At 44.9% G+C, this 27,893-nt stretch overlaps 1 protein-coding gene across 1 annotated transcript in view; it reads right to left on the bottom strand.

Moving 5' to 3' along the window:
• Positions 1 to 26,921, bottom strand: part of GALNT18 (polypeptide N-acetylgalactosaminyltransferase 18) — a 349,951-nt gene extending 323,030 nt beyond the window's left edge. The window contains exon 1 of the mRNA XM_043902975.1: positions 26,201 to 26,921. Coding sequence (XP_043758910.1) covers positions 26,201 to 26,435 — 235 coding nt within the window. The 5' untranslated portion in view covers positions 26,436 to 26,921. The remainder of the gene's footprint in view (positions 1 to 26,200) is intronic.
• Positions 26,922 to 27,893: the final 972 nt, after the last annotated feature.

Here is a 27,893-nt window from a genome sequence, read left to right as displayed (position 1 = left end):
CCAGCACAGCCACTGAGTGCCACATGAGCCAGGGCCTTCAAAGGCTTGATCCCAAGTCAGCTGCCCACAAAGATTCCCTATAACCTACTCTCAGATCCACAGCCCAGAGAATCCATGGCAGGACCCAGGGAGGGCATCCATATGTTTCACAGAACTAACGTGGCCCGGGAAGGCAGAGACCACGTGGTCACGTGGAGCACCCACTGCATCCAGGGCTGCAGAACTTGATCCAGCCGGTGGAGGAGAGTGAGAGGGAGAAAGAGAGCAAAGAATCCAGAGCTACAGTTCCACAGGTCTGGGTCCTGCTCCTGGCTCTGCCACTTGCTGCCTTTGTGACTTTACCGAGGGTAACACTCAAATATGTAACAACAAAAACAGTAAGGCCATGTGGCAGAGACTGCTGTGTGTTCACTGAACGGGCTTCCTTTTCCTCCTGGGCAACAAGCTACACAACATTTCTCAGCCTCCTTTGTTTTTAGGGAACACCACACGACTGAGTTCCTGCCAATAAAACATGGCAGAAATTATGTACTCCACTTCTAATCCAGGCCCGTGAAAACTCCCCGTGAGGTCCTCCATGTTCTCTCTCTTCATATATCTGCCAGCTGCAAGCAGAGGCTCCAGCAGAAGGCTGCAAGTTCCGAGCCCGCATCCTTGGGTGGAAAGAAGACGGCCAGCTCACTAGAAACTTCCAAGTTGGTCACTGGATAAGTGAGGAATACATTTTTATTGGTTAAAGCCACTGAGGTTTGGAAGTTGGTACCACAGTTAGCTTTCCTTACTCTAAATAAAATAGGCATCAACCAACCAGAAGGACTCTGACTATTATGCTGTACCAACACACTTAGTATATTCCAGAGGGATATTACCACCCAATTTACTTCCAAAACTTCTTCATTTCCTCATTGGTGAAATAGGAATGTCACTGTCTACTTAATAAGGTTATTATAAGGATTGACTGAGATCCTGTATGTACAGCATCTAAGCACAGTACTTTGCCCATAGCTGACTGAATTGGGTGGACTTCATTGAGTTCCATCTCAATTGCAGTTCTCAGGTTCCTTATTTGTACAGTGAAAATTATTCCAAATAGCCTGAATTTTCTCTTCCTCTCTTATATTTTCAACCACGGTCATCTAATCTATAAGCAAAGCAGTCCTCTCACCACCACCCCACCACGGTAAGCACTTCTGTCATTCTTAAACAGCTTTATGGAAACTGGTCCCTTCTGGGTAAATGTGAGCTCCAGAGGAGGCCAAGATGAGGATGGAAGTGCATCTTCTTTGGTGCCAGATGGAGATACAATGAGCCCACTAAAATAGATGGGCCCCAGATTCCTTAAAGGGACCAAAATACACCAGTTACAAGGTTTGAGGCCCTGAGAACACATCTATAATTGTGAAAGCCAATACCAACTGTGATTAAATTCTACAAGGACTTAAACATTCTGGTTTTGATGTAACACAGTCATTAAAAGTTCAGACTGTTGTCAAACCACACGCACAACCAATCCCTTCCTCATAGAGTGCTAACAGTGTTATCGTGGATACATGATTTAATGTTTGGGCAACTCAATTTTATCAGAAAAGGGGGATAATAAAAGTACCTATCTCAGACTGTTGCTGTGAAAATAAAGTGAGATAATTCATATTTAGCACTTGACATGGTACCTGACGCATAATAAATACTCAATAAACATCAGCTATTCATATGTTTGGCACACGTCAGAACAAACTTTTCAAGCAGTTACAGAGACTCCTATTTCTTTAAGCAAGTACCTAGAAACACTGTCAATCGCTCTTCCGCAGACATTTTTCTATTTAATGGCTCTAAAGAGACAGAAAAGCTTTAATCAATTCCCAGAAGTAAAATGCTAAGAAATTATATGCATGGTTACAAAAAAAAAAAATCAAAGATGTTTCCCATACATTTTTCAGCAGACAAAAACATATTGACGTGCTGCTCCTGCAGGGAAATGGGATGAATTTTCTGAATAATCCTGAGCCATGCATCTTTCCATCACTGTGTCTGCTCTGAGGCTAAAATGTCCCTCCAGTCAAACAAAGGACTCCTTCCCCAAAAGTTCCTACTCTGGTTCCCTGGAGGAACCACGTTCCTCTATTCTTCCACTAATGCTTTTTTGTTCATTAAGTGAATATTTTCTTGCAGAATATTTTAATTTCCAGAATGATTTTTAACTCTATTTCTTAAGCTATTTTCTTGGTGGTTGATCTGGGGCTTACATTACACATTTTAATCCACCCAAGTTCATTAACTTAATTTTAGTGAAATACAGACATTTTACTACTTATAGCTCTAGTCCATCCTTTCTATTTTTGTTCCTCTTCTGTGCTTAACGTCAAACATATCACATTTCCATATGTTATAGCCAATGCAATTATATAATTGTTTAGGCAATTCTTTTTTAAATCAGTTAGAAAAAGGAAGAATAAATGTGGAACTATACTGTATTTTACAATTGTCCATATAATTACATTTAGGGGCACTTTTTAGTTTTTTGAGTGAATTCAGATTACTGTCTGTCTGTTGTCACTTGCACTCAGCCTGAAGAAACTCTTTTAGTATTTCTTGTAAAGTGGATCTGATGGTAACGAAATCTCTCAGTTTTGTTTACCTGGCAATGTCTTTATTTTATCTTCATTTTTGAAGAATAGCTTTGCTATATATAAGATTCTTAGCCACCATCGTTTCTTTTTTAAAAATTGGAGTATAATTGTTTTACAGTGCTGCGTTAGTTTTTATGCTGTACATGAAGTGAATCATATATATATATATACACACACATATCCAATACATACATATATATGCATATATCCCCTCCCTCTTAGACCTCTCTCCAACCCCACCCCCATCCCATCCATCTAGGTCATCACAGCACACCGAGTTGAGCTTCCTGTGCCTTATAGCAGGTTCCCACTAGCTATCGACTTTACACGTGGTAGTGTATATAGTCAATTTTAATCCCCCAGTTCATCCCACCCTCTCCTTCCCTCCCAGTATCCACATGTCCATTCTCTACTTCTGTGTCTCTACTCCTGTCCTGGAAATAGGTTCATCTATACCATTTTTTCTGACCATTGTTTCTAATGAGAAATCACCTGTTAATTTCATTGGGTTTCTCTTATAGGTGATGAGTAGTTCTGTTCTGTTACTGCTTTCAAGATTTTTTCATTGTCTATCATTAAATATGCCATTGATGGTGTATTTTATTAATGGTGCTCCACATTTCTCTAAGGCTCTGTTTATGTTTCTTCATTATTTTTCTCTTTTCTTCAGATTTCATAATCTCTATTGGTCTATTTTCAAGTTTGCTAATATTGATACTTTCTTTTGTCAACTCAAATCTAATTTTAAATGTCTCTAGTGAACTTTTCATTTCACTTTTCATATTTTCAAGTCCAAAATTTCCAGTTTGTTCTTTTTCATAATTTTTCTCTTTATTGATATTCCCCATTGATAAGATGCTGTCATCGTGTGGTTAGTCGTTCAGTTGTGTCCGACTCTTTGCGACCCCATGAATTGTAGCCCCCAGGCTCCTCTCTCCATGGGGAGTCTCCAGGCAAGAATACTGGAGTGGGTTGCCATGCCCTTCTCCAGGTGATCTTCACATCCCAGGGATCAAACCCAGGTCTCCCGCATTACAGGTGAATTCTTTACCATCTGAGCTATAAGGGAAGCTTAAGAATACTGGAGTGAGTAGCCTATCCTTTCTCTAGAGGAGCTTCCTGACCCAGGAATCAAACTGGGGTCTCCTGCATTGCAGGCAGATTCTTTACCTACTGAGCTACCAGGGAAGCCCTGCTATTATTATACTTTAATTCTTTCAGCAAAGTTTTCTTCAGTTCTTTGGACAAATTTATAATAACTGCTTTGAAGTCTGCATCTGGTAAGTCCAACATGCAGGTACCCTCAAAGATAATTTCTGTTGTCTGCTTTTTTCCTCTTTATGGGCTACATGTTCTTCTGTCCTTGCCATCTTATAAACTTTTGTTGAAAACCAGAACATTTTAGATAATATATGTTAGCCTCTTTGAATATTGATCATTACCTCTGCCCTCCCCTCCAGGACTTGTTTTTGTTTACTTATTTGCTTATTGTTCAGTGACATAAATGGACTAGTTCAGTGACATAAATGGACTAGTTCAGTGACATAAATGAACTACTAGTTCAGTGACATCTTTTACCTGCACAATGTGCAGTCTATGATGTGATTCCTTGGAGTGCAGAGCCTTAGCCCTGAGTCCTGCCATTTAACCCCTTGGGATGACAGTTGTTTTCTCAGGTTGGCTTTTTCTTTTTAACTATCTCTTACTTATCTCCCTATTAAACTTCTGGATGGCCTGCCCTATTGGTATTACACCAAGCTGTTAGCTTCCACTAATTACTATCTGATTGCTCTATTATTTTCAACAGAACTTTGAGGCATAAGTTGCTCCACAGTCTGATCCACTTAAGTTCAGACTCCTATGCAGGGGCTGTCTTGGAGGCAAGTCTTCAAAGCTTGCTTTGAAGAACCTTCCCAAGAGGGTTCTTCTCAGATAATTCATTCTGTGGTTCTCCCTGTAAAATGTCTAGCTGGGCTTCTGTCTCTCTCATTGCTATTATGGAGCTACTGACCTCCTCTTAAATACTCACCAAATGCTTTTTGCCTTGAAATTCCTCCCACTTTTTTCCAAATAAACTGGAGAGCTACAGAGCTCTGCGGTCTTACAGCCCACCTCTCCTCCTAGGTAGGATCTCTGTACCGTGACTCTGGAGCTAAGAGTGGGAATGGCACTCCACTTCTCTGGGTGACACCCCTGCTCCATCAATGGGGTACCGAGTGTGGATGGCACCACTGCCCATCTTGGACTGCCTCTCCTGGCATGGAAACTTCACCCTATGTGTGGACTGGGATGTGGATGATTAGGGCCCAGTATTCTTGGCCAAGGGTAGAACTTTCTCTCTACAAACGGGGACTGGATGGCAGAGAATCACAGACTGCTTGGCCAGGCTTGCATGCAATAAAGCTTCTGCAACACAAAACTGGGAGTGATAAAAAATACAGTGGCTTGATTCTCCTGGGGAGAAACTGTAGCCTTACAGTAGAAGCTGGAGGGGAAAGGGAGCCCTGTCTTCTTATCCACATCTGCCCAGAGAAGAGATCTATCTCAATGAACTCATGTTCAAGGGGAGAGCAGGTTGTGGCTCAAATACCACAGATTGTTGCTATACCTACTGAGATTTAGCACATTTTCTTGAATAAGTGTTTTTCCATTTGACGTGTGCCCTTAGAATAACTTCCAGGGACTTTAAAAGGTTGGAATTTTAAAAATAATTTCCCCAGTTATGTTTGTTTCACTGGGGAGAGGCGCCACAGAGATCCTCATACTGCCATTCCTGAAGTGCTTCTCCTAACCCCATGTGATTTGCACTAAAAAAAGATCCATTTAGGAACAGCTGGCTCCATTTACCAGTGTTGTTTACTTCATTGTGACCATATTTTCTAAATTAAATATAAGGGACATATGGTCTGGCAAGGGCTTTGAACTGGTTCCAGGTAGGGGAGTTGATGTAGGCAGGTAAACTTTGGAAATAGTAGAATTTACAATTCATTTAGATGGTTTCTAGGGCTAATAGTTCAGAATATTGGAAATTAAGTTGTCCCAGCTAACCTAAGGATATAGGTTCTTATCTTATATATAGGGATATATAACCTATAGGGATATAGGTGCTAAAACTCTTGCTCTCTTTAGAAGTTAGAAGGAATTCCTGGCTGATACAAAGTCTCCTTTGAAAGGGGACACTTCTAAATTGTATCTTCCCATAAATGATCTCAATCTATGTTTGGTAGTTCTCCAAAAGACAACCAATTAATTCTAATGGGAATTCAACATGGAGAGAATTGGGTTCCAAACAAATTAACACTCAATAGCCAAGACCAAGTCTTGCTACATACATAACACCCGTTCTCCAAGGCTGGATACAAGCTGTTTCACTTCAACTCTGAATTAGTCACCACATAGGCATACAGAATCTGGAGAGTTTTCTGTCTCCCAGAACTTTGAAATTTCTCAGCTGAAGTAAGGGAATATGGATATAGGTAAAGGAATGTGGCCTGGCAAAGGGAGGGAAAGAAATAGGATTGTCTCTGAGACTTCATTCTCCAATCAGACTGAAGTCACCAGGGAAATCTGGTTTTAAAATGATAGACAGTCCCAACCCCCTCAGCCATCAGGGTAACATACCCTCTCTGGAAATATGCATCTGCCTAATTGCTTGAGATTGTGCACAAACTGAATATTTATGATCTTCATGTTATCACAAAGGCTGTACTTTTAAATGTTTCTACCCAATATTTAAAACCATTTTTTCTATCCTTAAAAGACCCGCAGATTTTATTGGATCGACTGCTATTTGAGACGTCTGGTTAGACAGGGACTGCTAGGATTGTGGACTGCAGATTTCCAGATCAGGGGAAAGGGGACAGAAAGTACTGGAGTCAGAGTGATTACAATACACAGCCAGTTTATTAACTATAGCGTGAATAAGGACATGAACTTGAGCAAACTACAGGTGATGGTGAGGGACAGGGAGGCCTGGCGTGCTGCAGCCCATGGGGTCGAGAAGAATTGGACACAATTGGGCAACCGAACAAAAACAACAATACATTTAACCACTTTTCAGTGATACATATGGGCTTGATAAGTAAGTTAAAAACCCATTTAAAAGCACAATGAATTTCTGATTACCCTTAGTCTTGTGTGAGCTCCACTGACAGGTGGTGACCATATCATGTACCTGGCTGGGCCTCAGTGTTAGGATCAACAAAGTGAGGCAGCCTACAATTCAGGTGACCCATCGTTGAGCTCATGTTGCTAGGGAGAGGGGAGGGACAGGGCGGACACGCGATCTGTTTCCAGTCCTAGATACTCTGGGCAACGTCACACCGATGAATGGCCATACCAGGATTTGAGCCACATCTGTCTGACTTCAAATCTTAGCACCTTGTCTGAGCTGAAAGAGGCAGGGCTGCTGCGTATCAGAAAGACATGTTTAGGACCAGAACGCAAACTGCCATTTCAGAGCTTTGAGAAGCTTCCTGGATTTTGCTCCTGTTTTTGCAAACTGGCAGAGACCAAAAGACCTCTGCTCTCAAGGCAAAGAGAAATTGATAAGGAATTTGGGGAGCTTTTCTGCCCCGGGGAAGAATCAGCCTCAATGACAGTTTGGTATTAACTAGCTCAGCCATGCAGGGAGGCATAATTAGTTTCCCAGCTCAGAGCTTCATTCCACTGGTCCCCCACACCCTAAGGGCTACACAATCTGTTTGAAATGAAAAGAAAAACAAAATCACTGCTCTCCTCAGCTCACCCATTGGGCTATTTGCTCATGGCCATGGGCAAAAGGTGAGGCAGCCATCTGTCTACTGAGGTATAAGAAGAATAGAATAGTCATTTTTAAATGACATTTTCAATTTTTCCCCTATGTCTACTATGCCCTCTTCCACCCTACTGCTTAAATGACTCTTTTGAAATTGAAAATATCAGGGAATAATAGGAAAAGAAAAATTGTAGTAATCCTTAGCTCCTGCCAATGGGCTGCTCTGTCCTGGTGGGCAGAGTCCGAGGAGAAACTTCTTCCTGTGACCATATCTTGGCTGTACCAACTGGAGAGGATGGGAGAAGCTGCGCTGGGTCACAGTGATGACTTGCGCCCATGGGTGGGTGATTTCCCAGGCAGCATCCAGGGGTCCAGGAGGTCTGGGCTGCCCAGCCCTGCACCAGCTCCCGCCTGTGATGCCCAAGGAATTTCAACAGAGCAGGAAGGAAAAACCCTCTCCTGACTCTGGAGTCATCCTCTGAGAGTCCTTCCTCCTCTCACAAGGCCTGAGCCTTCTGAGTGTGAAGGAGCAGGTCCCAATTCCCCACCATCACCCCAGAGACACCCTGAGAGGGTGTGGCTCTCACAGAGGCCTCAGGACAGAGAGGAGACCAAGTCCAGCCAGAAGCCAGAAGCTAACTTTCTCTTAGCTCTGGGGCCCAGAGGAGTTCTTTATTCTTTCTTGGAAATTAAGCTATACTTTCTCCTTCCAATTGACTCACCAGGTATCCATTTAAATGATCTCAACTTCATCTCTCCTCCTGAAACATAGACATCCTGTTCAGCTGCATCTTTTTTGGAGTCATTCTCCACTTTTGGTGCAGTTTATACTTCCCCTTCTGTACCCACAAGGTTGCTTTCGTTTGAAAGTGACCACAAGTGACAGCTTTATTACAATAAAGACGTCAAGGGTCCCCTGAAGGCTCCAGGCTTTTCTCACAAGCTGGTTCCTGGGAGATCTCAGTGCAGGAAAGCACATTTTACACACACACACACACACACACACACACACACACACACACACAGCCATGACTTCCCTTTAATTAAACCTTGAAACAGCAGTGTAAGCCATGAGAGGCCATGAGAGAGGCCCCAGGATTGCATGTTTTCCTGTTGCTGATCAAGAAGGAGGGTACAGCATGAGACAGCCTCACAGAGACCACCCCGAAGCCTGGAGAGACACAAGAATCAGCTCTTTGGGCCCCCGGCTTCCCTTCCAGACAACTTTGAAGCCAGAGATCTGGGTGTGAATCCTCTTACTAAGTGGTTTTAGGCAGGTGTGCTTATTGATTCATTTAGTCACTCAACAAATTCATAATTAACCCAACTATATTCCCTACTGACATGTAGTTTCCAGTGAAACGCTGGGAAATGGAAAAAAATAGGACTCTGTCTCCACTCTCCAGGAACTTACAGTCTAATGGGAAAGCAGATGAATAGTTAGAGTGTAGTACAACTTTCTCACCCGTAAAATGGGGCTAAGGATCTGATTTTAAGGATTAAATCCTAATAATACAAAGAAGATTAACAGTACCAACCGAACAACTAGTCAGCGCTGATACTAATAAATGTCAATTTTTCCTCTTTTCCTGTCCTTGGCACAAAATCTCTGCCCCTCCTGCATCTGCACCACTGTGCGGGTTTGAAAGGCCGGGAAGAGGCCTGCTCCTGACATAGAGGCTGCACCACCAGGAGCTGCCATGTGCTGCGGGGCCTGGAGACAGGTTCTGCTCCGAGCGCTGTGCCCCCAGTCCTGAAGAGGATCCCAGGTGCTGGGGTGCAGGCCCCAAGGGCCCAGACAGGGGCCCTCCCGCCTCACCCCGCAGAAAGAAATCTGCCCATCCTTGGTCCCTGGAGCACCTGACTTCACCTGAGAATACACAACAAAGAATTACTTCTCACCGTGGAAGTTTCTTCTCAAGTTGAAGGGAGTAACTGGATATAGAGGGGAATTTTCTAGACCTGACTCTGGACCTCTCCACCCCCATCCCAGAATCTCTGGCAACCAGGGGAGGATCCTCGGGGCAGTCACCAGGTTACTCTGGGCCGTGCATCCTCAGCACAAAGTTTGAGGGTGAGGGTGCTCTCGTACCTCCTGGTTCTAGTATAGTCTGAATCTCAATAAAGAGCCTTCAGACAACAGCCTTCACAGTTGACATATGACTTGGGAACTGCCCGAATTGGAGAGCTCAACTTTTTTGTTTAATAGGTGAAGAAAGAGGGAAGGGGCTGCATTGAGCTGCACAACACAATATTTTGTTTCTAATAGTGACCAGAGTGAAATAAGGTTTAATTTTGATTTATAAAAATCAATGCATAATTTCTATACTTCTAAAGTAATGACAAACCAAAAAATACGTATGCTGTTTTGCTAAAAAAAAAAAAAAAAAAAAGAAAGAAAGAAAAGAAAACAAACAACTAGCTTTTGTTGAAAAACATTCACAATTGTATAGTTTTAGGTACATAAAAGAATTATTTTAATTGTTTTGTTAAGGCAATTCTTATCTCCCCACTCTTAAGTGATCAAAAAAAATTCCCACTAATCAAGAAATGGTTTATTGTCCAGGAAGTTTCATAATGATTTACTTCAATTCTCTCTAGTAAAAAAGCAAAACCATCCCTCAGTTTTCTGTCACTAGTAAGGGATCTTTTTCAAAAAGGATTTTAAATAGATAAATACTTTTTAAAAAAATGTAGAATGTACCTTCTCAATATGAAACTACATCTGTCTTTGAGTTGTAAAGAATGTATATTAAAATTAGATCATGCAACAAAATGCACATTTTGTAGAGGAGAAAGAAAGAAAAGATTAACTTGAATCTTCCTGACAATTGTCTTATATCACACCTTCCTGCCTGCAATTGAAATTATAAGTCACGTTGCTTTGCATTAAATCAAATTCCCCCCAGCAGGAAGACAGGCTGCTGAAGCTCCAGTTCTGTTGGGAGGTGGGTTGAGATGGAAGAAAACACTTCTCTCCTCCAGGAGGCTCTTCCACCACCAGGGATTTAAGGAAAAGAGATTCTCTGACCAGGTAACAGGATACCTTGCATAACTCTCCCACCAGGTTTCTACAAAGAGTGCATTCCTAACATTGTCCCCGGATCACTGTGATGCCAAGTGGGCTTTATTTTACAAAACAAATATTTCTCTACAAATGAGGGCAGGTCCCCAGGCTGGTGGGCTTAAAGATTTCCAGGCAACAGTCAAATCAAACTGAGACACTCCAGGTGTCCAAATGTCACAGTGTGAGGCTGGGCTCCCCTCTAACCTCACTTCTGAACCATCTCAGTTCAGTTCAGTTCAGTCGCTCAGTCGTGTCCAACTCTTTGCAACCCCATGAACCGCAACATGCCAGGCCTCCGTGTCCATCACCAACTCCTGGAGTCCACCCAAACCCGTGTCCATCGAGTCGGTGATGCCATCCAACCATCTCATCCTCTGTCGTCCCCTTCTCCTCTTGCCCTCAATCTTTCTCAGCATCAGGGTCTTTTCAAATGAGTCAGCTCTTCGCATTAGGTGGCCAAAGTAATGGAGTTTCAGCTTCAGCATCAGTCCTTCCAATGAACACCCAGGACTGATTTCCTTTAGGATGGACTGGTTGGATCTCCTTGCAGTCCAAGGGACTCTCAAGAGTCTTCTCCAACACCACAGTTCAAAAGCTGAACCGTCCCAGGCTGGCCTTAACTGGGGAAGTCCTAACACACTCATCCTGTCAGCTTCACTGAAACAGGGATCAAGGTTGATAGTCTAGGTGTTAGAACCAGAAAATGTATCCCTGACCGTATTTTCTATGCCAGCTCCAAGAGGAAAAGGTTGTGGGAAGGAAGGGAAGAGGGAAAATGGAAGACTGAAGGAAGGAATGTGCTCCCCACCATATGCCCACCACGTGATAGGCAGGGTGGGGTGCTGTCTGCTTCTGCATTTAGTCAACACCTCAACTAATTTCAACTCTTAATCAGCACAACAATTCTACAGGGTTTAAGGAGCAGTCATCCTCATTTCCATAGCTGGGGAAACTCGGGCACAGGGAAGTGAAGAGACTTGCCCAAGGTCACCCAGTCTGTAAAGGGCCACACTGCTTCCAACCACTGTCTGCTTGCACACGCTTTGCCACCATTCACAAGACTCCGGTTTCCCTCTTCCAGGTAACTGTTGGTTTTACTTAATGCCTGAACTTACCCTCTCCTAATCTTCTCTATTCCACTCCTGTAAATCCTCCTCATTCTCCAAAGATGTGTCTTTAAATCCCAGCTCCTCCGTAGAGTCTGCTCTACCAGCACACTCTTCGAGAATTCAATATTAACCCTCACTACATTTGTTAGTTTACAAAAGATCGTCAGCTGTTTCTTGGGTTGTCTTCCTGGCCTGACAATGAGATTTTCAAAGCGAAGGACCGTGTCCTACATATTTTGTCATTTCCTGACACACCCAGCACAGAGTCAAGCCCATAAGGGGTGTTTAGAAGTGGCCACAGAAGAGCCCAGATTGGTGCCTTTAAAAGCTGGGCTCCTCTGCTACCCCTTCCAGGGGCTCCCCCTTTCTCCCAGAGCATTTCTCTCACAGTGTCCTCCAAGGCCTGTACAACCTGCTCCCCGACTGGCCCTCCCTGACCTCACCCCCTCTCCCTTTCTCCCACAGTCACTCTGCCCTGGCCACACTGTTCTCAAATCCACATACACCAGGCCCACTCCTATCTCAGACCCTGTGCACTGGTCGTTTCCTCCCCCGGGAACTGTTACCCCAGACAGAGCTCACGCCTAATTTCCTTCAAGCCTCTCCTTATCAGAAGGCACCTGGCTACCTCACTTCATTGCAAACCCTTCATATGTCTGTCTTCATTCCACTGACATACCTCCACCACTTACTAGGTGCTTAATAAAAGCTTGTTGGATGAAGGAGGGAAAGAATCCAAGCACGTGACCTACAGAAGGCAGGAGTACCTCCCAGGTCACTGCCAAACTCTGAGTCATAGGAGAGGGGAACAGGAACTTGGAAATAGTTTCTTCCAACCATCCCAAGCCTCCACCCCAAGCCTCAGTGCCAGATCTGGGGTCCATCTCCAACACCTGCCCACAGAACTAGGGCCCACATTCTATACACCTGAGCCCAGATATGTTGCTTTCTTGATTAAATGGGAATTATGGGCAAACCTGGACATGTCTGCAGTTTCCTCTATATGCCACACTCCCCGTCACGGCCCCCAACTTGACCCCATCCCCTGATCCTGGAAGACACTTCAGTGAAACTTTACTCTGAATGAGCAGAGGGGATGGTTTTGTTCACACTTAAGTCTGTGAAGTCAAGTGGGCTTTAGGAATCATCACTACAAACAAAGCTAGTGGAGGTGATGGAATTCCAGTTGAGCTGTTTCAAATCCTGAAAGATGACACTGTGAAAGTGCTGCACTCAACATGTCAGCAAATTTGGAAAACTCAGCAGTGGCCACAGGACTGGAAAAGGTCAGTTTTCATTCCAATCCCAAAGAAAGGCAATCTCAAAGAATGCTCAAACTACTGCAAATCACACTCATCTCACATGCTAGTAAAGAAATGCTCAAAATTCTCCAAGCCAGGCTTCAGCAATACGTGAACGGTGAACTTCCAGATGTTCAAGCTGGTTTTAGAAAAGGCAGAGGAACCAGAGGTCAAACTGCCAACATCCGCTGGATCATCGAAAAAGCAAGAGTTCCAGAAAAACATCTATTTCTGCTTTATTGACTATGCCAAAGCCTCTGACTGTGTGGATCACAATAAACTCTGGAAAATTCTGAAAGAGATGGAAATACCAGACCACCTGACCTGCCTCTTGAGAAACCTATATGCAGGTCAGGAAGCAGCAGTTAGAACTGGACATGGGAAAACAGACTGGTTCCAAATAGGAAAAGGAGTACGTCAAGGCTGTATATTGTCACCCTGCCTGTTTAACTTATATGCAGAGTACATCACGAGAAACACTGGGCTGGAGGAAGCACAAGCTAGAATCAAGATTGCCGGGAGAAATATCAATAACCTCAGATATGCAGATGACACCACCCTTATGGCAGAAAGTGAAGTGGAACTAGAGAGTCTCTTGATGAAAGTGAAAGAGGAGAGTGAAAAAGTTGGCTTAAATCTCAACATTCAGAAACCTAAGATCATGGCATCTGATCCCATCACTTCATGGCAAATAGATGGGGAAACAGTGGCTGACTTTATTTTTCTGGGCTTCAAAATCACTGCAGATGGTGACTGCAGCTATGAAATTAAAAGACGCTTACTCCTTGGAAGGAAAGTTATGCCCAACCTAGACAGCATATTAAAAAGCAGAGACACTACTTTGTCAACAAAGGTCCGTCTAGTCAAGGCTATGGTTTTTCCAGTAGTCATGTATGGATGTGAGAGTTGGACTCTAAAGAAAGCTGAGCACCGAAGAAGTGATGCTTTTGAACTGTGGTGTTGGAGAAGACTCTTGAGAGTCCCTTGGACAGCAAGGAGATCCAACCAGTCTATCCTAAAAGAGATCAGTCCTGGGTGTTCATTGGAAGGACTGATGTTGAAGCTGAAACTCCAATACTTTGGCCACCTGATGCAAAGAGCTGACTCATTTGAAAAGACCCTGATGCTGGGAAAGATTGAAGGCAGGAGGAGAAAGGGATGACAGAGGATGATGGTTGGATGGCATCACCGACTCTATGGTCATGGGTTTGGGTGGACTCCAGAAGTTGGTTATGGACAGGGAGGCCTGGCATGTTGCGGTTCATGGGGTCGCAAAGAGTTGGACACGACTGAGTGACTGAACTGAACTGAAGTCTTCTCCTAGAAACAGAGATACTGCTGGTTGTGAAGAGCCAGGCCTGCAGTCTTTCTCAGCCTTCCACAGCACTCCACCCTGACAGTCCCTGGCACAGGTCACCTCCTGCACCTCCAGGGAAGGGCACTGACAGTCACTTGGGAACCCACCTCAGGGTCCTGCTCCTCTCATGCATCCTTCCAGCATCACCTGCAGCCTTCTTACTGAGAGAAAGGGATGATCCTATTTTCTCTTGCTTAGCATCACTGGAGCAGAAAAACAAGAAGGGTGCCTAGCTCCATACTAAGGAACTTGACAGAGGTAACTTACTAACTGCATCACCTAGGACAAGTTAACTACAGTCACTGAGACTTGATTTCCTCGTCTGTAAAATGGGCGTAACAACATAATCCCATAGGGTTGCTTACAAAGTTAAAATGAGTTTTCACCTGTAAAGCATTTCGCATGTAACAGGTGCTCAACAGATATTGATTCTCTTCCTCTTCCAGTTTCTTCTCTAGACAAGTTCAGAGCTATTTCTACAACTCCTCCTCTCCTTTGTTCTTTTATTTTAATTTTTGAACCATTGATAAAAATTTTCTTCCATTGTTTTCCTTTGGATTCTCCAATATAAATCCTCATGCATGCATGCTAAGTTGCTTCAGTCATGTCCTACTTTTTGCAACCCTATGGACTGTAGCCCACCAGTCTCCTCTATCCATGGGGATTCTCCAGGCAAGAATACTGGAGTGGGTTGCATGCCTCCTCCAGGGATCTTCCCAACCCAGGGATCAAACCCGCATCTCCTGTGGTTCCTGCATTGCAGGTGGGTTGTTGTTGTTGTTTCTTTTCTTTTTTTTTTTTTTTTTGGCCCCTGAGCCACTGGGGAGGACCCTCAGGTTCTAATAAAATTTTTTAAAAGTCTGGCCCAATTATAGTGTTGGAGAGTATACGTCATAATTCTTGCCTGTTATACTTTCCTCCCATATACTCTTTTTAGAAAGCAAAGTAAATCAGAGGATCAGCTTATTATTAAAGTGAGATTTAGAAATGTTAAAAGACTCCTTCTCCAACTGTGAGGCAGGTCTAAAGCCTTACCAACACCCCGCCCGTTACTTGGTGGCTCCTTCTCTCCCTTCAGAGAAATATGATGATGATTAATTACAAAAAGCCTGTCCCGCTCATCAAGATCCTTTGAGGCAGGAACCACATAAACACCAAGGATCATAACTGCAATAAAGAGAAACCAGAAAACCTCTCTGCTCTGGGACCCTACCCAGGCAGAGCTAAATAAATCTGAAACAGAAGATCAAAAAGGATCCTCCACATGGATAATAGAAAATGTCACCAGCATAAACAGGAAGAGAGATTAGTTCAATAAAGAAATAAAGTCACATCTGTGGGTCTCAAGTAAGATTTTTGCTTACTTTTAACTTCCCAGCATATAACTCACAAGGTTATTAATACGGACTCCTACTGTTTTGGGCAAATAAACAGCTGCTGATGTTTTGTGCCCAAACCACTTTATTAGAGCTTTCCTTTACAGCAATTGTTTTTTCCTTTCCAAATCCAGAGAGGCTCAGACAGCTGGAAAAAAAAAAAAAAACCAGGGAGCACTAAGGCAGAATGAATAACAAAGAAGAGAGGAGGCAGCTTGTGTGGGCAGAGCAAATGGGGCAGGGGCTGCGGGACCCTCACCATCCCCTCTACCACTCTTGGGACAAAGTCAACATTCAAGATCAGATAACAGAAGACACGGATGTGGTACAATCGGAAGAGCTATTTTTACCAAGATGCTAGGAGTTACCATTGAAAAGAATTTACCAGCTTGAGAAGCTGAGGGTGACCAACTCTCCAGGTTTTCCCAAGGTTGAGGGTCCTCTGCAGACACAGAAATTTCAGTTTTAAAAAAGGGAAAGTCCTTGGGCTTCCCTGGCAATCCAGTGGTTAAGACTTCACACTTCCACTGCAGGCAGTGCAGGTTCGATCCCTGGTCAGGGAACTAAGATCTCACATGCCATGCAGTGTGGCTGATAAATAAACTTTTTAAAAAGAGGGAAGTCAAGCAGGACTAGTTGGTCACCCCAGGAGCCTCATGACTGTGCCAGTGCACGGGAAAGCACTGGACCTGGCACATTGTAGGAGTTTGAAAGTCACGTGTGAAATCTGAATGAGGTCTAGCCTGCAGCCAGCACACCCTGCTTTTCCTATGAGGCCAAGTTCCCGGGGGCCTCACAGTGATTCCAGAGAAAGGGCTTTCTGGAGCCTCCCATGCTGGCACCCCAACTCCGAGATTCCTTAATTATACGAGAACAGAGCAAGCCGCCTGCCTGGATCCCTTTTTTATCAGTCTCCTGCTAGACCTAAGGCCTCTAAGCTTACATTTGAAAACCATCTTTGATGACATGATCTTCCAGTCCCTCCTCTGTGAGACTGTCATTTTTCGTCTTCTGGAGAGAGCACAAATGCTGGAGACAGTTTCCCTTCTTGGCTCCACCACCTAGCAGCTCTGTGGCCTTGGGCGAACTCTCTAAGTCACTGTGTCTCAATGTTCTCACCTCTAAAACTCACCCTCACCATGCAGTGAAGATAAAAGGCAATCATGCATAGACAGCGTCTAGCCCAGTCTCTGCCACATAGGAGTAGTTCTCTTCCTCTGTTCCTTTTGATATCATCCAGCTTCAATTCTTTATATGCCTGTTGCTCTTAAAATAAATCAAGGGTTTGGCTAAGATTATCATTCGGCATTTCTGTAGCTTCAAATCTCTCAACTTTCATCCTCATTTGGCATTTCTATAGTTTCAAATCTCTCCCTAGCTTTCTAACTCTTAAATTCATTGTCCCAAGCAATCTTGTACTCCTAAGTCTTATACCACTAGCATGACACTTATCAGCCCAAGTTTCAAATCCTGTCCTGCCCAGGTCCCTGAACTGCCTTCCCTTTCCTGCAGGATCTCAGTGGCCTTTTTAACTCTAAGCCCCCACAGGACAGAGATGGATAAGCAAGTCATACCAGCGAAGCCAAACCAGGCACCAGAACTTAAGATGCAACATCCCTATTGGTCCAGTGGTTAAGAATCCACCTGCCAATTCAGGGGACACAGGTTTGATCCCTGGTCCAGAAAGATCCCGCATCCCTTGGAGCAACTAAGACTGTGTACCACAAGAGGAAGTGGTGCACTCCTGAGCCTACTGAGCCCACCTATCTAGAGCCCATGCTCTGCAACAAGAGAAGCCCCAGCTTGCTGCAACTAGAGAAAGTCCATGCACAGCAATAAAGACTCAGAACATCCAAAAATAAATAAGTAAATAAAAATGTTACAAGATAACAATAAAAAATAAAATACACATGCAGCACCTAACCATCTCAAACAGGTGCTCTACTTTGAATCTCAAACTCTGGACGTGGGTGATGTGAACACAATCATGCCGAAGAACTGGCCTTAGCCTCCTCTTCAGGCATCATTTTCCACGGCTCTTATCTGTCCTGAGGAGATGAGTGCTAATGTCACTTCTCTAGATCTCTCCAAACACTGTGTTTATGTGAGCTCAGAGAGGATAATGGTAACAAACGTAGCCCAACAAAGTGTGTCTGCCAGCCCCAGTACCATTCCAGCAATACCATCATAAAGGAAGTCTGTCACTATTTCATTAGAGTTGGACACTGAAGCTTTCCACTGGCATCATTAAGGGCAGCTTCATCTCCCAAAAGCAAACCTTCACAAACCTAAAATTGAATGTTGGACAGTGAAAGAGAACTACATCTCAGAAATACATACCTACTGACTGGGATGATCTGTCCTAGCAACATATTTTAATCTATAATTGTGTAGCCAGAAAAAACTACCAAAGCATTAGTGTTCACACTATCAGGAATCCTCTTGCTTAAAGCTCCAGTGATCTGCATTCAGCGGGGTCCGTAGAGTACTTAGACTCACACCGAAGATTCCAGAACAGCAGCTGTTTCCAGTCATTGTCACAACATATTGTAAGTTGGAACCGTTGTGGAGTAATGTGTTATTAACAATAATTTAAGTACCAAAGCATATGAATGATTACGTTTAACTATGAACTGAAGGCATTTCAAAGTTATCACATTCTCTTGAATATTAATGTGCTTTCTCGAGTGGGAGAGAAAGGGATGGAGTCAGAATGAATGCAACATGTTGGGACATGCATCGTCCTGGCCCTGCCCTGGGGCATGTGCTCTGCATGTGAAGGCATGCGTGTGAAGAGCGGGGAGCATCGAGAACGCCTGTGCTCAAGCATTGCCTTGTGGAATGGCACTGACTCTGACCCCGAACGCAAAGTGAAACTTGCTAAGTTGACAACTGTAGGCACAATGGAATTATCAAGTCTCTGCAGAATTCAAGGCACTCCAGCCCTAGGGAGACTATCAAGTTCAGCATAAAAGTGCAATCCACCATTTACAGAATCTAGACTGTCAACCAGTGAGCCTAAACCCTTCTGCCCCTTGCTCTCTACCACAGGGCCCATGCCACACTGATGGACTGCCCTTCCAGCATCTCTCTCTCCCCCCAGATCCCACCTTGGCACCTTCTGGCTACATTCATCACTCATACCCAGTTTGGTGTTTCCCCAAAGGACCTTCTGTGTAATATCAGCTCAATCTGGACTGCCCTCCAATATACCTCTCAAAAGGCACCCTATCTGTCCTAGTCTCCAAAATAGAACCCAAGCAACAAAAAGTGGCAACAATCCTAAAGAGACTCCCAAGCTCTACATCAAGGCAGTAGCCCATTCAAGTTTCCGAGTTAAGTGACATCAGAAATCCTGTAGGATGCTAGTGAAGATGTTCCAGTAACCTTGCACTGGCTCTGGATCCCATAAACACCTTTAAAAAAAACACAGACCACCTAAATCCGAATAACTGAAGCTGACCTTCAAGGCCCTCACAAACCAGAAAAACAAACTGTGGCTCTCCGGCATTTCATTCTGAATTCTCCTTGAGGCTCTACATCAACCTACTTATCAAGGGCAAATAACAATTTATGTCAAGTGAGTGGGAAAGAATGTGGAATTCATTTATTTTACAGCCTACACACTTCTGGATAAAAATGAAAATTCTTTGGCCACGGAAAAAACATCGTATTCTTTGGCAAGACTCTTCTACTCCATGAAGATATGGTCCTGGGCTATTAATAAAGATAATTGGGCTCAACCTCTAAATTCTGCTATTGGACTCTCTCAAAATATCAATCTCTGTTACTATTAAAACTTCACATGCCACAGTTCATTCTGAAGGACAAATAAGTTTACTCTTTAAATGATACCCTTTCCTCAAATAATCTTCAAGCATTTCGCAAACATCATATCCTCTTCTTTACAACCCTGCCAAGTCAGGGATCAGATGAGAAAGACATCAGCCAATTCTCAGTAACATCCAAAAGCTCTAAGGGGACCAAAAAAAAAAAAAAAAACCCTCCCAACAACTGGGCCTTGGATATTTTCTGATTTTTAGGAACCATATATGTGTTTGTAATCTTGGTGAGCAACCTACTGTTACTGAATTAATTACTATTACTGGTACATTAATATGCACATAATATGCCTAATAAAATTTTAGGAAACAAAAACAATTAATAATCCATTTCTCCCATTGTTCAGATGATCTTGACTCAGTGAAGTAAGATAATGGATTTAGAAATTAGTCATATAATGTAATACATTATTAATCATGGTATTCAGAAGGGTAAATAGATGTTACAAGAATACAACCCAGGAATTCAATTTCATTTTAGATTTGTTTACTCTCTTAAATTCTTTACTCTACCATCATCCCTCGAAGATATCTAACAGTCTGATGTTTCCTTTTCTTCCAAAATAGTGATTTTCAACCCCTTTTTAAAAAGAAACCAGAGTCCTTTTAAAAATGAAATATCTTACAGAAAACCAAATATGAAACAGATGAAAGAGAAACATCATTGGTTGCATAGAGGGGAGAGAATGGGTAAAGGAGGGATCAAAGAGACCTTACTTGACCCTTCTATTTCTTAAGTCCCAGATCAAACCTTCCAGAAGCTTGGGGCTCCTGAGGACAGAGTTTGAGAATCACTGCCCTAAAGCATATGTGCAAAGCAAAAATTATGTGTATAAAATAGAATACAGGCATGATATACATTTCATCAATTAATGATATATGGAAATAAAACACATACATGAAATATGCAAATTGCAAAAAATGCAAATCTCTTGATATCCCAAGAGAAAAACCAGCAAAGGACACCAGTACAACGTTAAAACAAACATAGGGCTAGGGAGAAGATGCTAAGTTTTACAGTAATCAAAAGAGTACAAAGCAAAAGAATAGAACATTTGATAGTGGTTACATTTGCCCAGAAAAAGTTGAAGGGTAACACCCAAGGCTGGCCAGGCTCTGAGAAGCAGATACAATATTATATTGCTGTTGGCTGTATAGAAAGATTTTCCTTTTGAAAAACAATCTTTCATAAAAATTGCTCAAATTTTTTGAGTCAGTAGTAATCCTATTTGTGGAAATGCATCATTAAAGTCATTCAAAAGAAGAACACAGTGAGGTAAAGATGTTTATTTCTGATTAGTTATAATAGAAAAGAAAATGTTCAGTAATAGGCAAGGGGTTATATCAATAATGGTATACTGGTGGTGGAATATTATGCAGTCACTAAAAATACAGTAAAAGTTCTCTTTAAGAAAGAAAGTGAAAGTGAAAGTCACTCAGTCCTGTCTGACTCTTTGCCACCCCATGGACTATATAGTCCATGGAATTCTCCAGGCCAGAATACTGGAGTGGGTAGCCATTCCCTTCTCCAGGGGATCTTCTCAACCCAGGGATTGAACCCAAGTCTCCCACATTGCAGGCGGATTCTTTACCAGCTGAGCCACCAGGGAAGCCTTCTCTTTAAGAAATCTCCACTTAATTGCCTCTCCATATTAAGCATATTTTCTTTCTCTCCATGAAAAACAAAACAAAACCAGGATGCTATTGCCCCTCTGTGACAGTTTCTCTCCCTCACCCCCATTCACATCTCCAGCTAACAATGGAGTTATAAGCCAACCAAGAGTACCCTGGGTTTAGAATCTTGGTACTTGTCATTGTAACATCGTTAACTTAATTACATAGTATATAACCAATGGAAGATCATTGCTAAAAAAAATTAGAGTTATTTCAAAGAAAATTAATTTAAAGCTTTGGAAAGACTTTATAGAACTAATCACATAAATAGCAGTCAAATTACTCATGAACAAAGTCACTGCAAAGTAATAAAAATGTGGGCCACTATACTGCTTCATAAGTACCTTCAAGTTCTCAATGGATGTTAAAGAAAACAGAACTAGAAATCAGACTTTGTAAACAGCACTTTATGGCGGTGGCTTATTCAATGAAGAAGCTGTTTACAAAGTCAGATTTCTAGTTCTGTTTTCCTTAACAGATCCAAACCAAAGATAAAGCCTTGGCCTTCCATCCAAAAGCTGAGAAATAAATGCACAGTAAAACAAAATATTTAATGCATGTATGTGATATTTTGTTCTAGTTTCTTCTTTAATCAGGTTTTCAATAAACTGGCTAACTCAAACCCAACCTGTGTTGAAGACAAAGTATACTATCGTCCTTCAAAAATGCGTTCACTACAACAGGGACCAGGAGGGTCTGGATTCACCACTGTATCCAAAGTCACGACTCAGTGGTGCCGGCACATGCCAGGTCTCCAATAAGTGAGGACTAAATCGATAAGAGAAATCAACCCTGAATATTCGTTGGAAGGACTGATGCTGAAGTTGAAACTCCAATATTTTGGTCATCTGATGAGAACAGCTGACTCATTGGAAAAGTCCCTGATGCTGGGAAAGATTGAGGGCAGAAGAAGAAGAGGGCATCAGAGGATGGGATAGCTGGACAGAATCACCGGTGCAATGGACACAAACGTGGGCAGACTTCAGGAGATGGTGAGGGACAGAGAGGCCTGGCTTGCTGCAGTCCATGGGGTCGCAAAGAGTCAGACACGGCTGGGCGGCTGAACAACAACAACAAAATCAATTAACTATGTAGCAAATATTGGAAAATGCTTCTAACAAAAAGCAAACTGAGGAAAGCAGAATATAAAGTTACATGTAAACCATGACTACACCTGCATTTTTAAATATGGAGCCAGATGGACAAAGCTAGAAGGCATTGTCAAAATACAAAATAGTTGCATTAGATTAGAATTAATTAGAGGAATTTTATACATTTTAAAATATTTTATTTAATGTTGGCTCATTCTTTTTTAGATTCAAAAAAGATACTAACCAAGAAAAAAGAGAAGCTGTCTGGGTTTCTACCCGACTTCCACAGTAAGAAGTGAACCCACGTTTCCATTTCCTAAGCTCTCCAACACTCCAGCCCCCTTCACACTCTCTACTTAACCCACTGCACCACCTCCAGCAATTCCATCTTTCTCCTCCAAGACCAAACCTGTCCTAACATTTGTTTTGAGTTTCCAATCCATCAGGATGCTATTTTTAAAATCCGGAGTTATCCACCCTCTCATTTACCATCTATCTGGTTAAAAAATAATTATCAAAACTGCAATTTACATTCCCAAGAGATTCCCAAACACCATCTAATTAAATCATTCAATCAGAAAACAAATTAAAATGAAATATCACTGCAACCCCCAAGAGGAAAATAAACTTTTCAGTCATGACTAGAATGTAGCTCCAGGGTGACGCTCCAAAGCCTCTTCTAATTGCAAGTCCTATGGAACATCCAGTAGAACATTTTGTGACATTTGCAGCTTCCAGGACAACTTTCCTTCCAAAGCAAAGAGGAGCCTGTACAAGGCTCCAAAGCAAAACATAGTCATTTGAGAATGGAAACGCTTTCATTAATGACTAACCAGCCCTGGGCACCCTCACTGTGTGCTCATTCATTCATCTACTCGGCTATCCAACACACACTCTCTGAAAATGTGTCAGGAACTGTCCTGGGTGTTCCACAGACACTTCTTATGTGAATGTAACCTCTGCCTTTTGGTGTGAAACAAAACCCAGAGCTTCCTGAGTTTAACTACAGAAGAGTCTCCAAGTGGAAAGGCTATGACTCCATCATCCCTCGGCCACCCTCTGAGGTCTCCAACTCCGACACCCACTCCCACCATCCAGTGACTCTAGGAGAGCCCTGCTGCCCCTGTGACCCTCTGACCCTCTTAAGAGACAGCCTAGCATGCGGTTAAGACCATGGGTCCTGAAGCAACATGAGCTTGGTTTAAATCCTTGCACCTTAGACAAATTATATAATCTCCATGTGTAAAACGGAGCTAACGTACTTACCTCATAGTGGGAGGAGAATTAAATAAGTCAACATACTTAAAGTACTTAAATAATGCCTGGCACACAGCTGGTGCTATATAATTTTTTAGCTACTAACTATTATTATTATCCCTATTCCCCCTCAGCTCAGCAGAGTAAACTGGTTTGCTCAAAAGGCCTTCCCTACTAACTAGAGGAAACTCGACATTGGAATACATGTAAAGGGCCCATATCAGCAAAGACAAGCCTCTGATCTTTTCCTTTCCCACCCTCTGCCTTCAGAAAGTGGCACTTGGCCAGTCCCAAACACTGCAGGCCCCTTACATAAGTAAGATAAATCCCTAAATTGACTGTAGCCCACCAGCTCCTCTGTCCATGGACTTCTCCAGGCAAGAATATTGGAGTGGGTAGCCATTCCCTTCAGGGGATCTCTCCAACCCAGGGATTGAACCTGGGTCTCCTGCATTGCAGGCAGATTCTTTACCAGCTGGGCCACCAGGGAAGCCCAAATTTACTTTAAATGCCCCAAATACTTGCTCAAGGATGGCTCTGGCATCACTGGGGGAGTTGTCACTAATTGTGGCAAGACCATCATGGCACAGCAGCCAAGCATCCTATGCCTCCCTCTGCCTCATGGCGAGTCTTTGCTAAGTCACTGGCCCTTCCCCACCCCACTATGAGCAATGGCTTCTACCCTTCCACCTGAGAATCTGGCCTTTTCTGAATATCCACAGGACTCATAAACAGTCATTACACATACACAAGAGAGCTGGACCACCATGTATTTTAAGGATAAAGCTCCCTCTTTTTTTCTTCCCCTCTCAATTTTTTCAGGTATACATTTGAAAGTTTCAAACAAGGCATAGCTATAAGGTTTCCTGGGAGCAAAAACACAAAGGCTCCTTTCAGCTTCCACATCACACTCATTTTCATGTAGAGTCTTATAAATCACCTGATACGGTCCACATTCAACATGACAAAGGTGCACTCTGGGATGAGCCCATGATCCCAAGATCTCCTCACTGCTTCCCAATGTAGTATCTTGCTCACCTCCTCCCTGACCAGACTGGAAAGCACAAGAGGATCATTTTCCAGAAACATGAACACACACACACCCACACACACACAGAATCTGTGAATGAAAATCTCTTAAAATCTGTGGGCAAACTAGAAATGTCAAAGTAAGGTATGGCCTGCATCCCTCTGGGAACATTATGAATCACCCTGAGGCAAACACTGTACTTCTACTGCTGACTAATTGTCAATCTGGACCCACAGGATGGAAAAGGACAAGTCAGAAACACAGCAACAGGCACATCAGAGAGATAAATTGGTCTGCCACGCAGGCCCAGTGGCAGGTACCAAGGAGAGCCGTGAAGCAGAAGCGTCAGAGCCATGAACTTGTTTTAAAGTCATCAGTCAGGAAGCACTGTGGATATGTATACCCCTCCTGCACTCACCTGAACCTCCCCCTGGGAAGGAACTTTTGTACATATGGGGATACAAACCAAATGCAGAGAGAGCAGCTGTCCCCACCATGGAAGGGGCAGCAGATGCAAGGTTGGATCCTGACAACCATGTGTAAACAAATGAGAGTGCTCCTGGGAGAGAAACAGTCAACCAGATACGTGCCAAAGTCTGCCTGGTTGACAGGTGAACTAGGCTCTGCTGGCGCTGTCCTGCCCTTAAAAAGCTGACAAGCCTGGTAGAAAACAGAGGGAGTAGAAGCAAAGAAAAAAGAAATGTGAACGTGAGAGCCCGGCATGTGTGTGCACACTCTGACCTGTGATGCCCAGCCGGGGCTCTCTATCTGCTGCCTCCGACAGCTCATCGGACAGGGTCGCCTGGGGAGAGCGCTCCGTACCCCATCGTCCCCTTGACCCCAGCCCTGACCTGGAACGCATCACCCGGCTCAGCCTAAGACTCCAGACCGAGCCCGCGCGGATCTGTTTGCTCCGCCCCAGCCGCTCCCCGGGCCTGGGAGTGGAGCTACCGGAGGGAATGGCCTTCACTGGCAGCCCAGGGCGGGTTCTCCCAGTCCTGGGCGGAGGCGCCACCGCAGTGGACAAAGCTCCAGGCGCCCATGCTTCTTCACCGAGCTAACACCTGCTGTTGGAGAGGGTCTTGGACCCGCGCGCTGTGGTGCGGGTGGAGACCGCTAAGGTTTAGACAGCACTCCTAGCCACAGATCCCTCTGCACACCTAATCGCCTATGGGCCGCTCACAGCCGGGCTGGGACCAGGGAGGGCCGTGCAGTCTTCTCAGCTCCGGCTTGTCCCGCAGCCTGTAGGTCCTAAACGGCAACGACCTGGGCCTCTCACGTTTCTCCCGATAGGCCCTACAGTAGCCAAATGAGCTCGATTGCCTTTGAGCGCTCCCTTGTACACACACCAACATTCACACGTACCCACACTCTGAACCGGACCTGTCTGCGACCCCGAGAGCCCTCGAGCAACTAGCCGGTAGTCACACGCACACTGGGACACGTGCGCAGCGCGCCCCCACACCGCCAGCGAGCTGCATACACCCGCGCGTGGAGCCCCGTGCACACACGTGTGCCTTGGAGAAGCGCGCACGGCCGCCGACACTGAGGGTCCCGTACTCAGGCAAGAACATACACGCAGCCCCGCCAAGCGTCTGCAGCCTCAGAGCCCCGCAGTCGCTATAGAGATGCCCACCACCCTTCGCGCACCGCGCACGGCTCTGGGCACTCCCCGGCCCCGTGGGCTGCCCAAGTTTCCCCGGGCGCTCGTACCTTGGATATGCTGCTTTATGACATTCTCCAGGTGATCCAGCCGTTCAATAATCTTCAGGGTGTCCCCTTTGTCTTCCTCCAGCTTCTTGTCGGGCGCCGGCTCCTGCCCCCGCACATACACGCTGGCGATGTAGTTGGTGACCCAGCCCACGTAGAGCAGACATATGATGTTGGTCATGCCGCTCAGGATCACGCAAGTGGACACCAAAGTTTTGGTCTTCCTGGTGCACACCATTCTGGGCTCCCTCCTCCATATAGAGCTCCCGGGGGCCCCTTCTCTCTGCGCACCCGGGACTCCCCCGCGATCACACCCCCTCGGACGCCCGGGGCCGCCGGGCGCCGGAGCACCTGAGTGCCGACGGTCTCCAAAGCCCGGACCGCCGTCAGTGGAGCCGCTGTGCCCAAGTTTGTAGCTCCCGCCGCTGGCCGCTTTGAGAGAGAGCTTGACAAAGGAAATGAGGTGGATTATTTTTCCAAATTAAAAATCTCCGAGACCTTCTCGGAGCAGTCACGGGTGGTCGGCAGCCGCGCGCCTTGATACGAGCGTCTGGGAAACTTTGCCACAGCCTGGATCCGCGGCCGCGCCGCTTCCCATCGCCGGGCGCCGATTGCCTTGGCGGTCCGACCCGCCCGCGCTGCTGGAAGGACGGCGGCGGCGGCAGCGGCAGCGGCGGCAGGGAGAACCACGGAGCCCAGCGGCCCGGCCCCCTCCGAGCGACAAGCGCCGCCACCAATCGCGCTCGGGCTCGGAAGAGGGGCCGGGGCTGGGCGGTCGCGGACCAACGGGGAGGGTGCGGGGGGCGGAGTCCGGCCCGGGGCCCCACCTGCTGGCTGCCCCTGGCCCCCGCCCTCCAGGGACGCTCCAGAGCCTCCACCCGCGCCCGCGCTGGCTGCCCCAGACCCGAGGCTCCCCGAGAGGGCGCGCCACCAGTCCCAGTCCTAGGCCGGCAGATTCCACCTCTAGGGGTATTCCACTTGCTCTCGCGCAGAAACCTCCAGGCTTCCGGAGGGAGCTCGGCTCAGCACCCTACCATTCGACCGCTGGGCTTCTTGCGTGGATCCCACCTGCCGGCTCTCAACCCTTTTTCTGATTGCCAGGACTCAGGGAGGCCAGGGAAGCGTGGGCCGGGTGGCCTGTCCTGTCTCGCCCTCGGTCAGGCCCCGTGGGCGTCCACTTCTTCCTTGACTTCACCCTGTCAGCAGGCTTCCTGAATGTCTCCAGACCCCACAACTGTCAAAGGAGTCAACCCTTTTAGGAATCTCTTAGAAGATTCTGTACCATCTCCACTACCAACCACCTCAAAGGTTTTTAAGTCCCCTAGCTATATATATATATATATATCTCAAGTCTGTGCAGTTCCAGGACAAACTGTGTGTTGTAACCCCAGTTGTCACTCATGAGGGCCCAGGCTCATCCCAATGCCTGTGGAGATCCTGCACAGAAATATCCCTGGGGGGATTAAGCTGTCTGTGAGCTCTCGGTCCCTGTACATGCTGTTTGTGATTGATGTTAGGGAGGACAGAACTGTGCCTCACAGCAGAGGGGCAAGGCTGGACTCCAGTGACTGACACTATTTTGTTATTAGAGCAAATGCTTATTCATATTATCCCTTTCTGCTGAACACTCACTTCTTCTCAAAACCTGAATAAAATTCCTTCAAACAAAGATTCTTCAAAACACGGATTTCTATCC

This window comes from Cervus elaphus, chromosome 1, assembly GCF_910594005.1.
Source record: "Cervus elaphus chromosome 1, mCerEla1.1, whole genome shotgun sequence".
Lineage (NCBI taxonomy): Eukaryota > Metazoa > Chordata > Mammalia > Artiodactyla > Cervidae > Cervus > Cervus elaphus.
The sequence above is the reverse complement of the archived record's forward strand: the minus strand, read 5'-3'. Positions and strand labels throughout refer to the sequence as shown.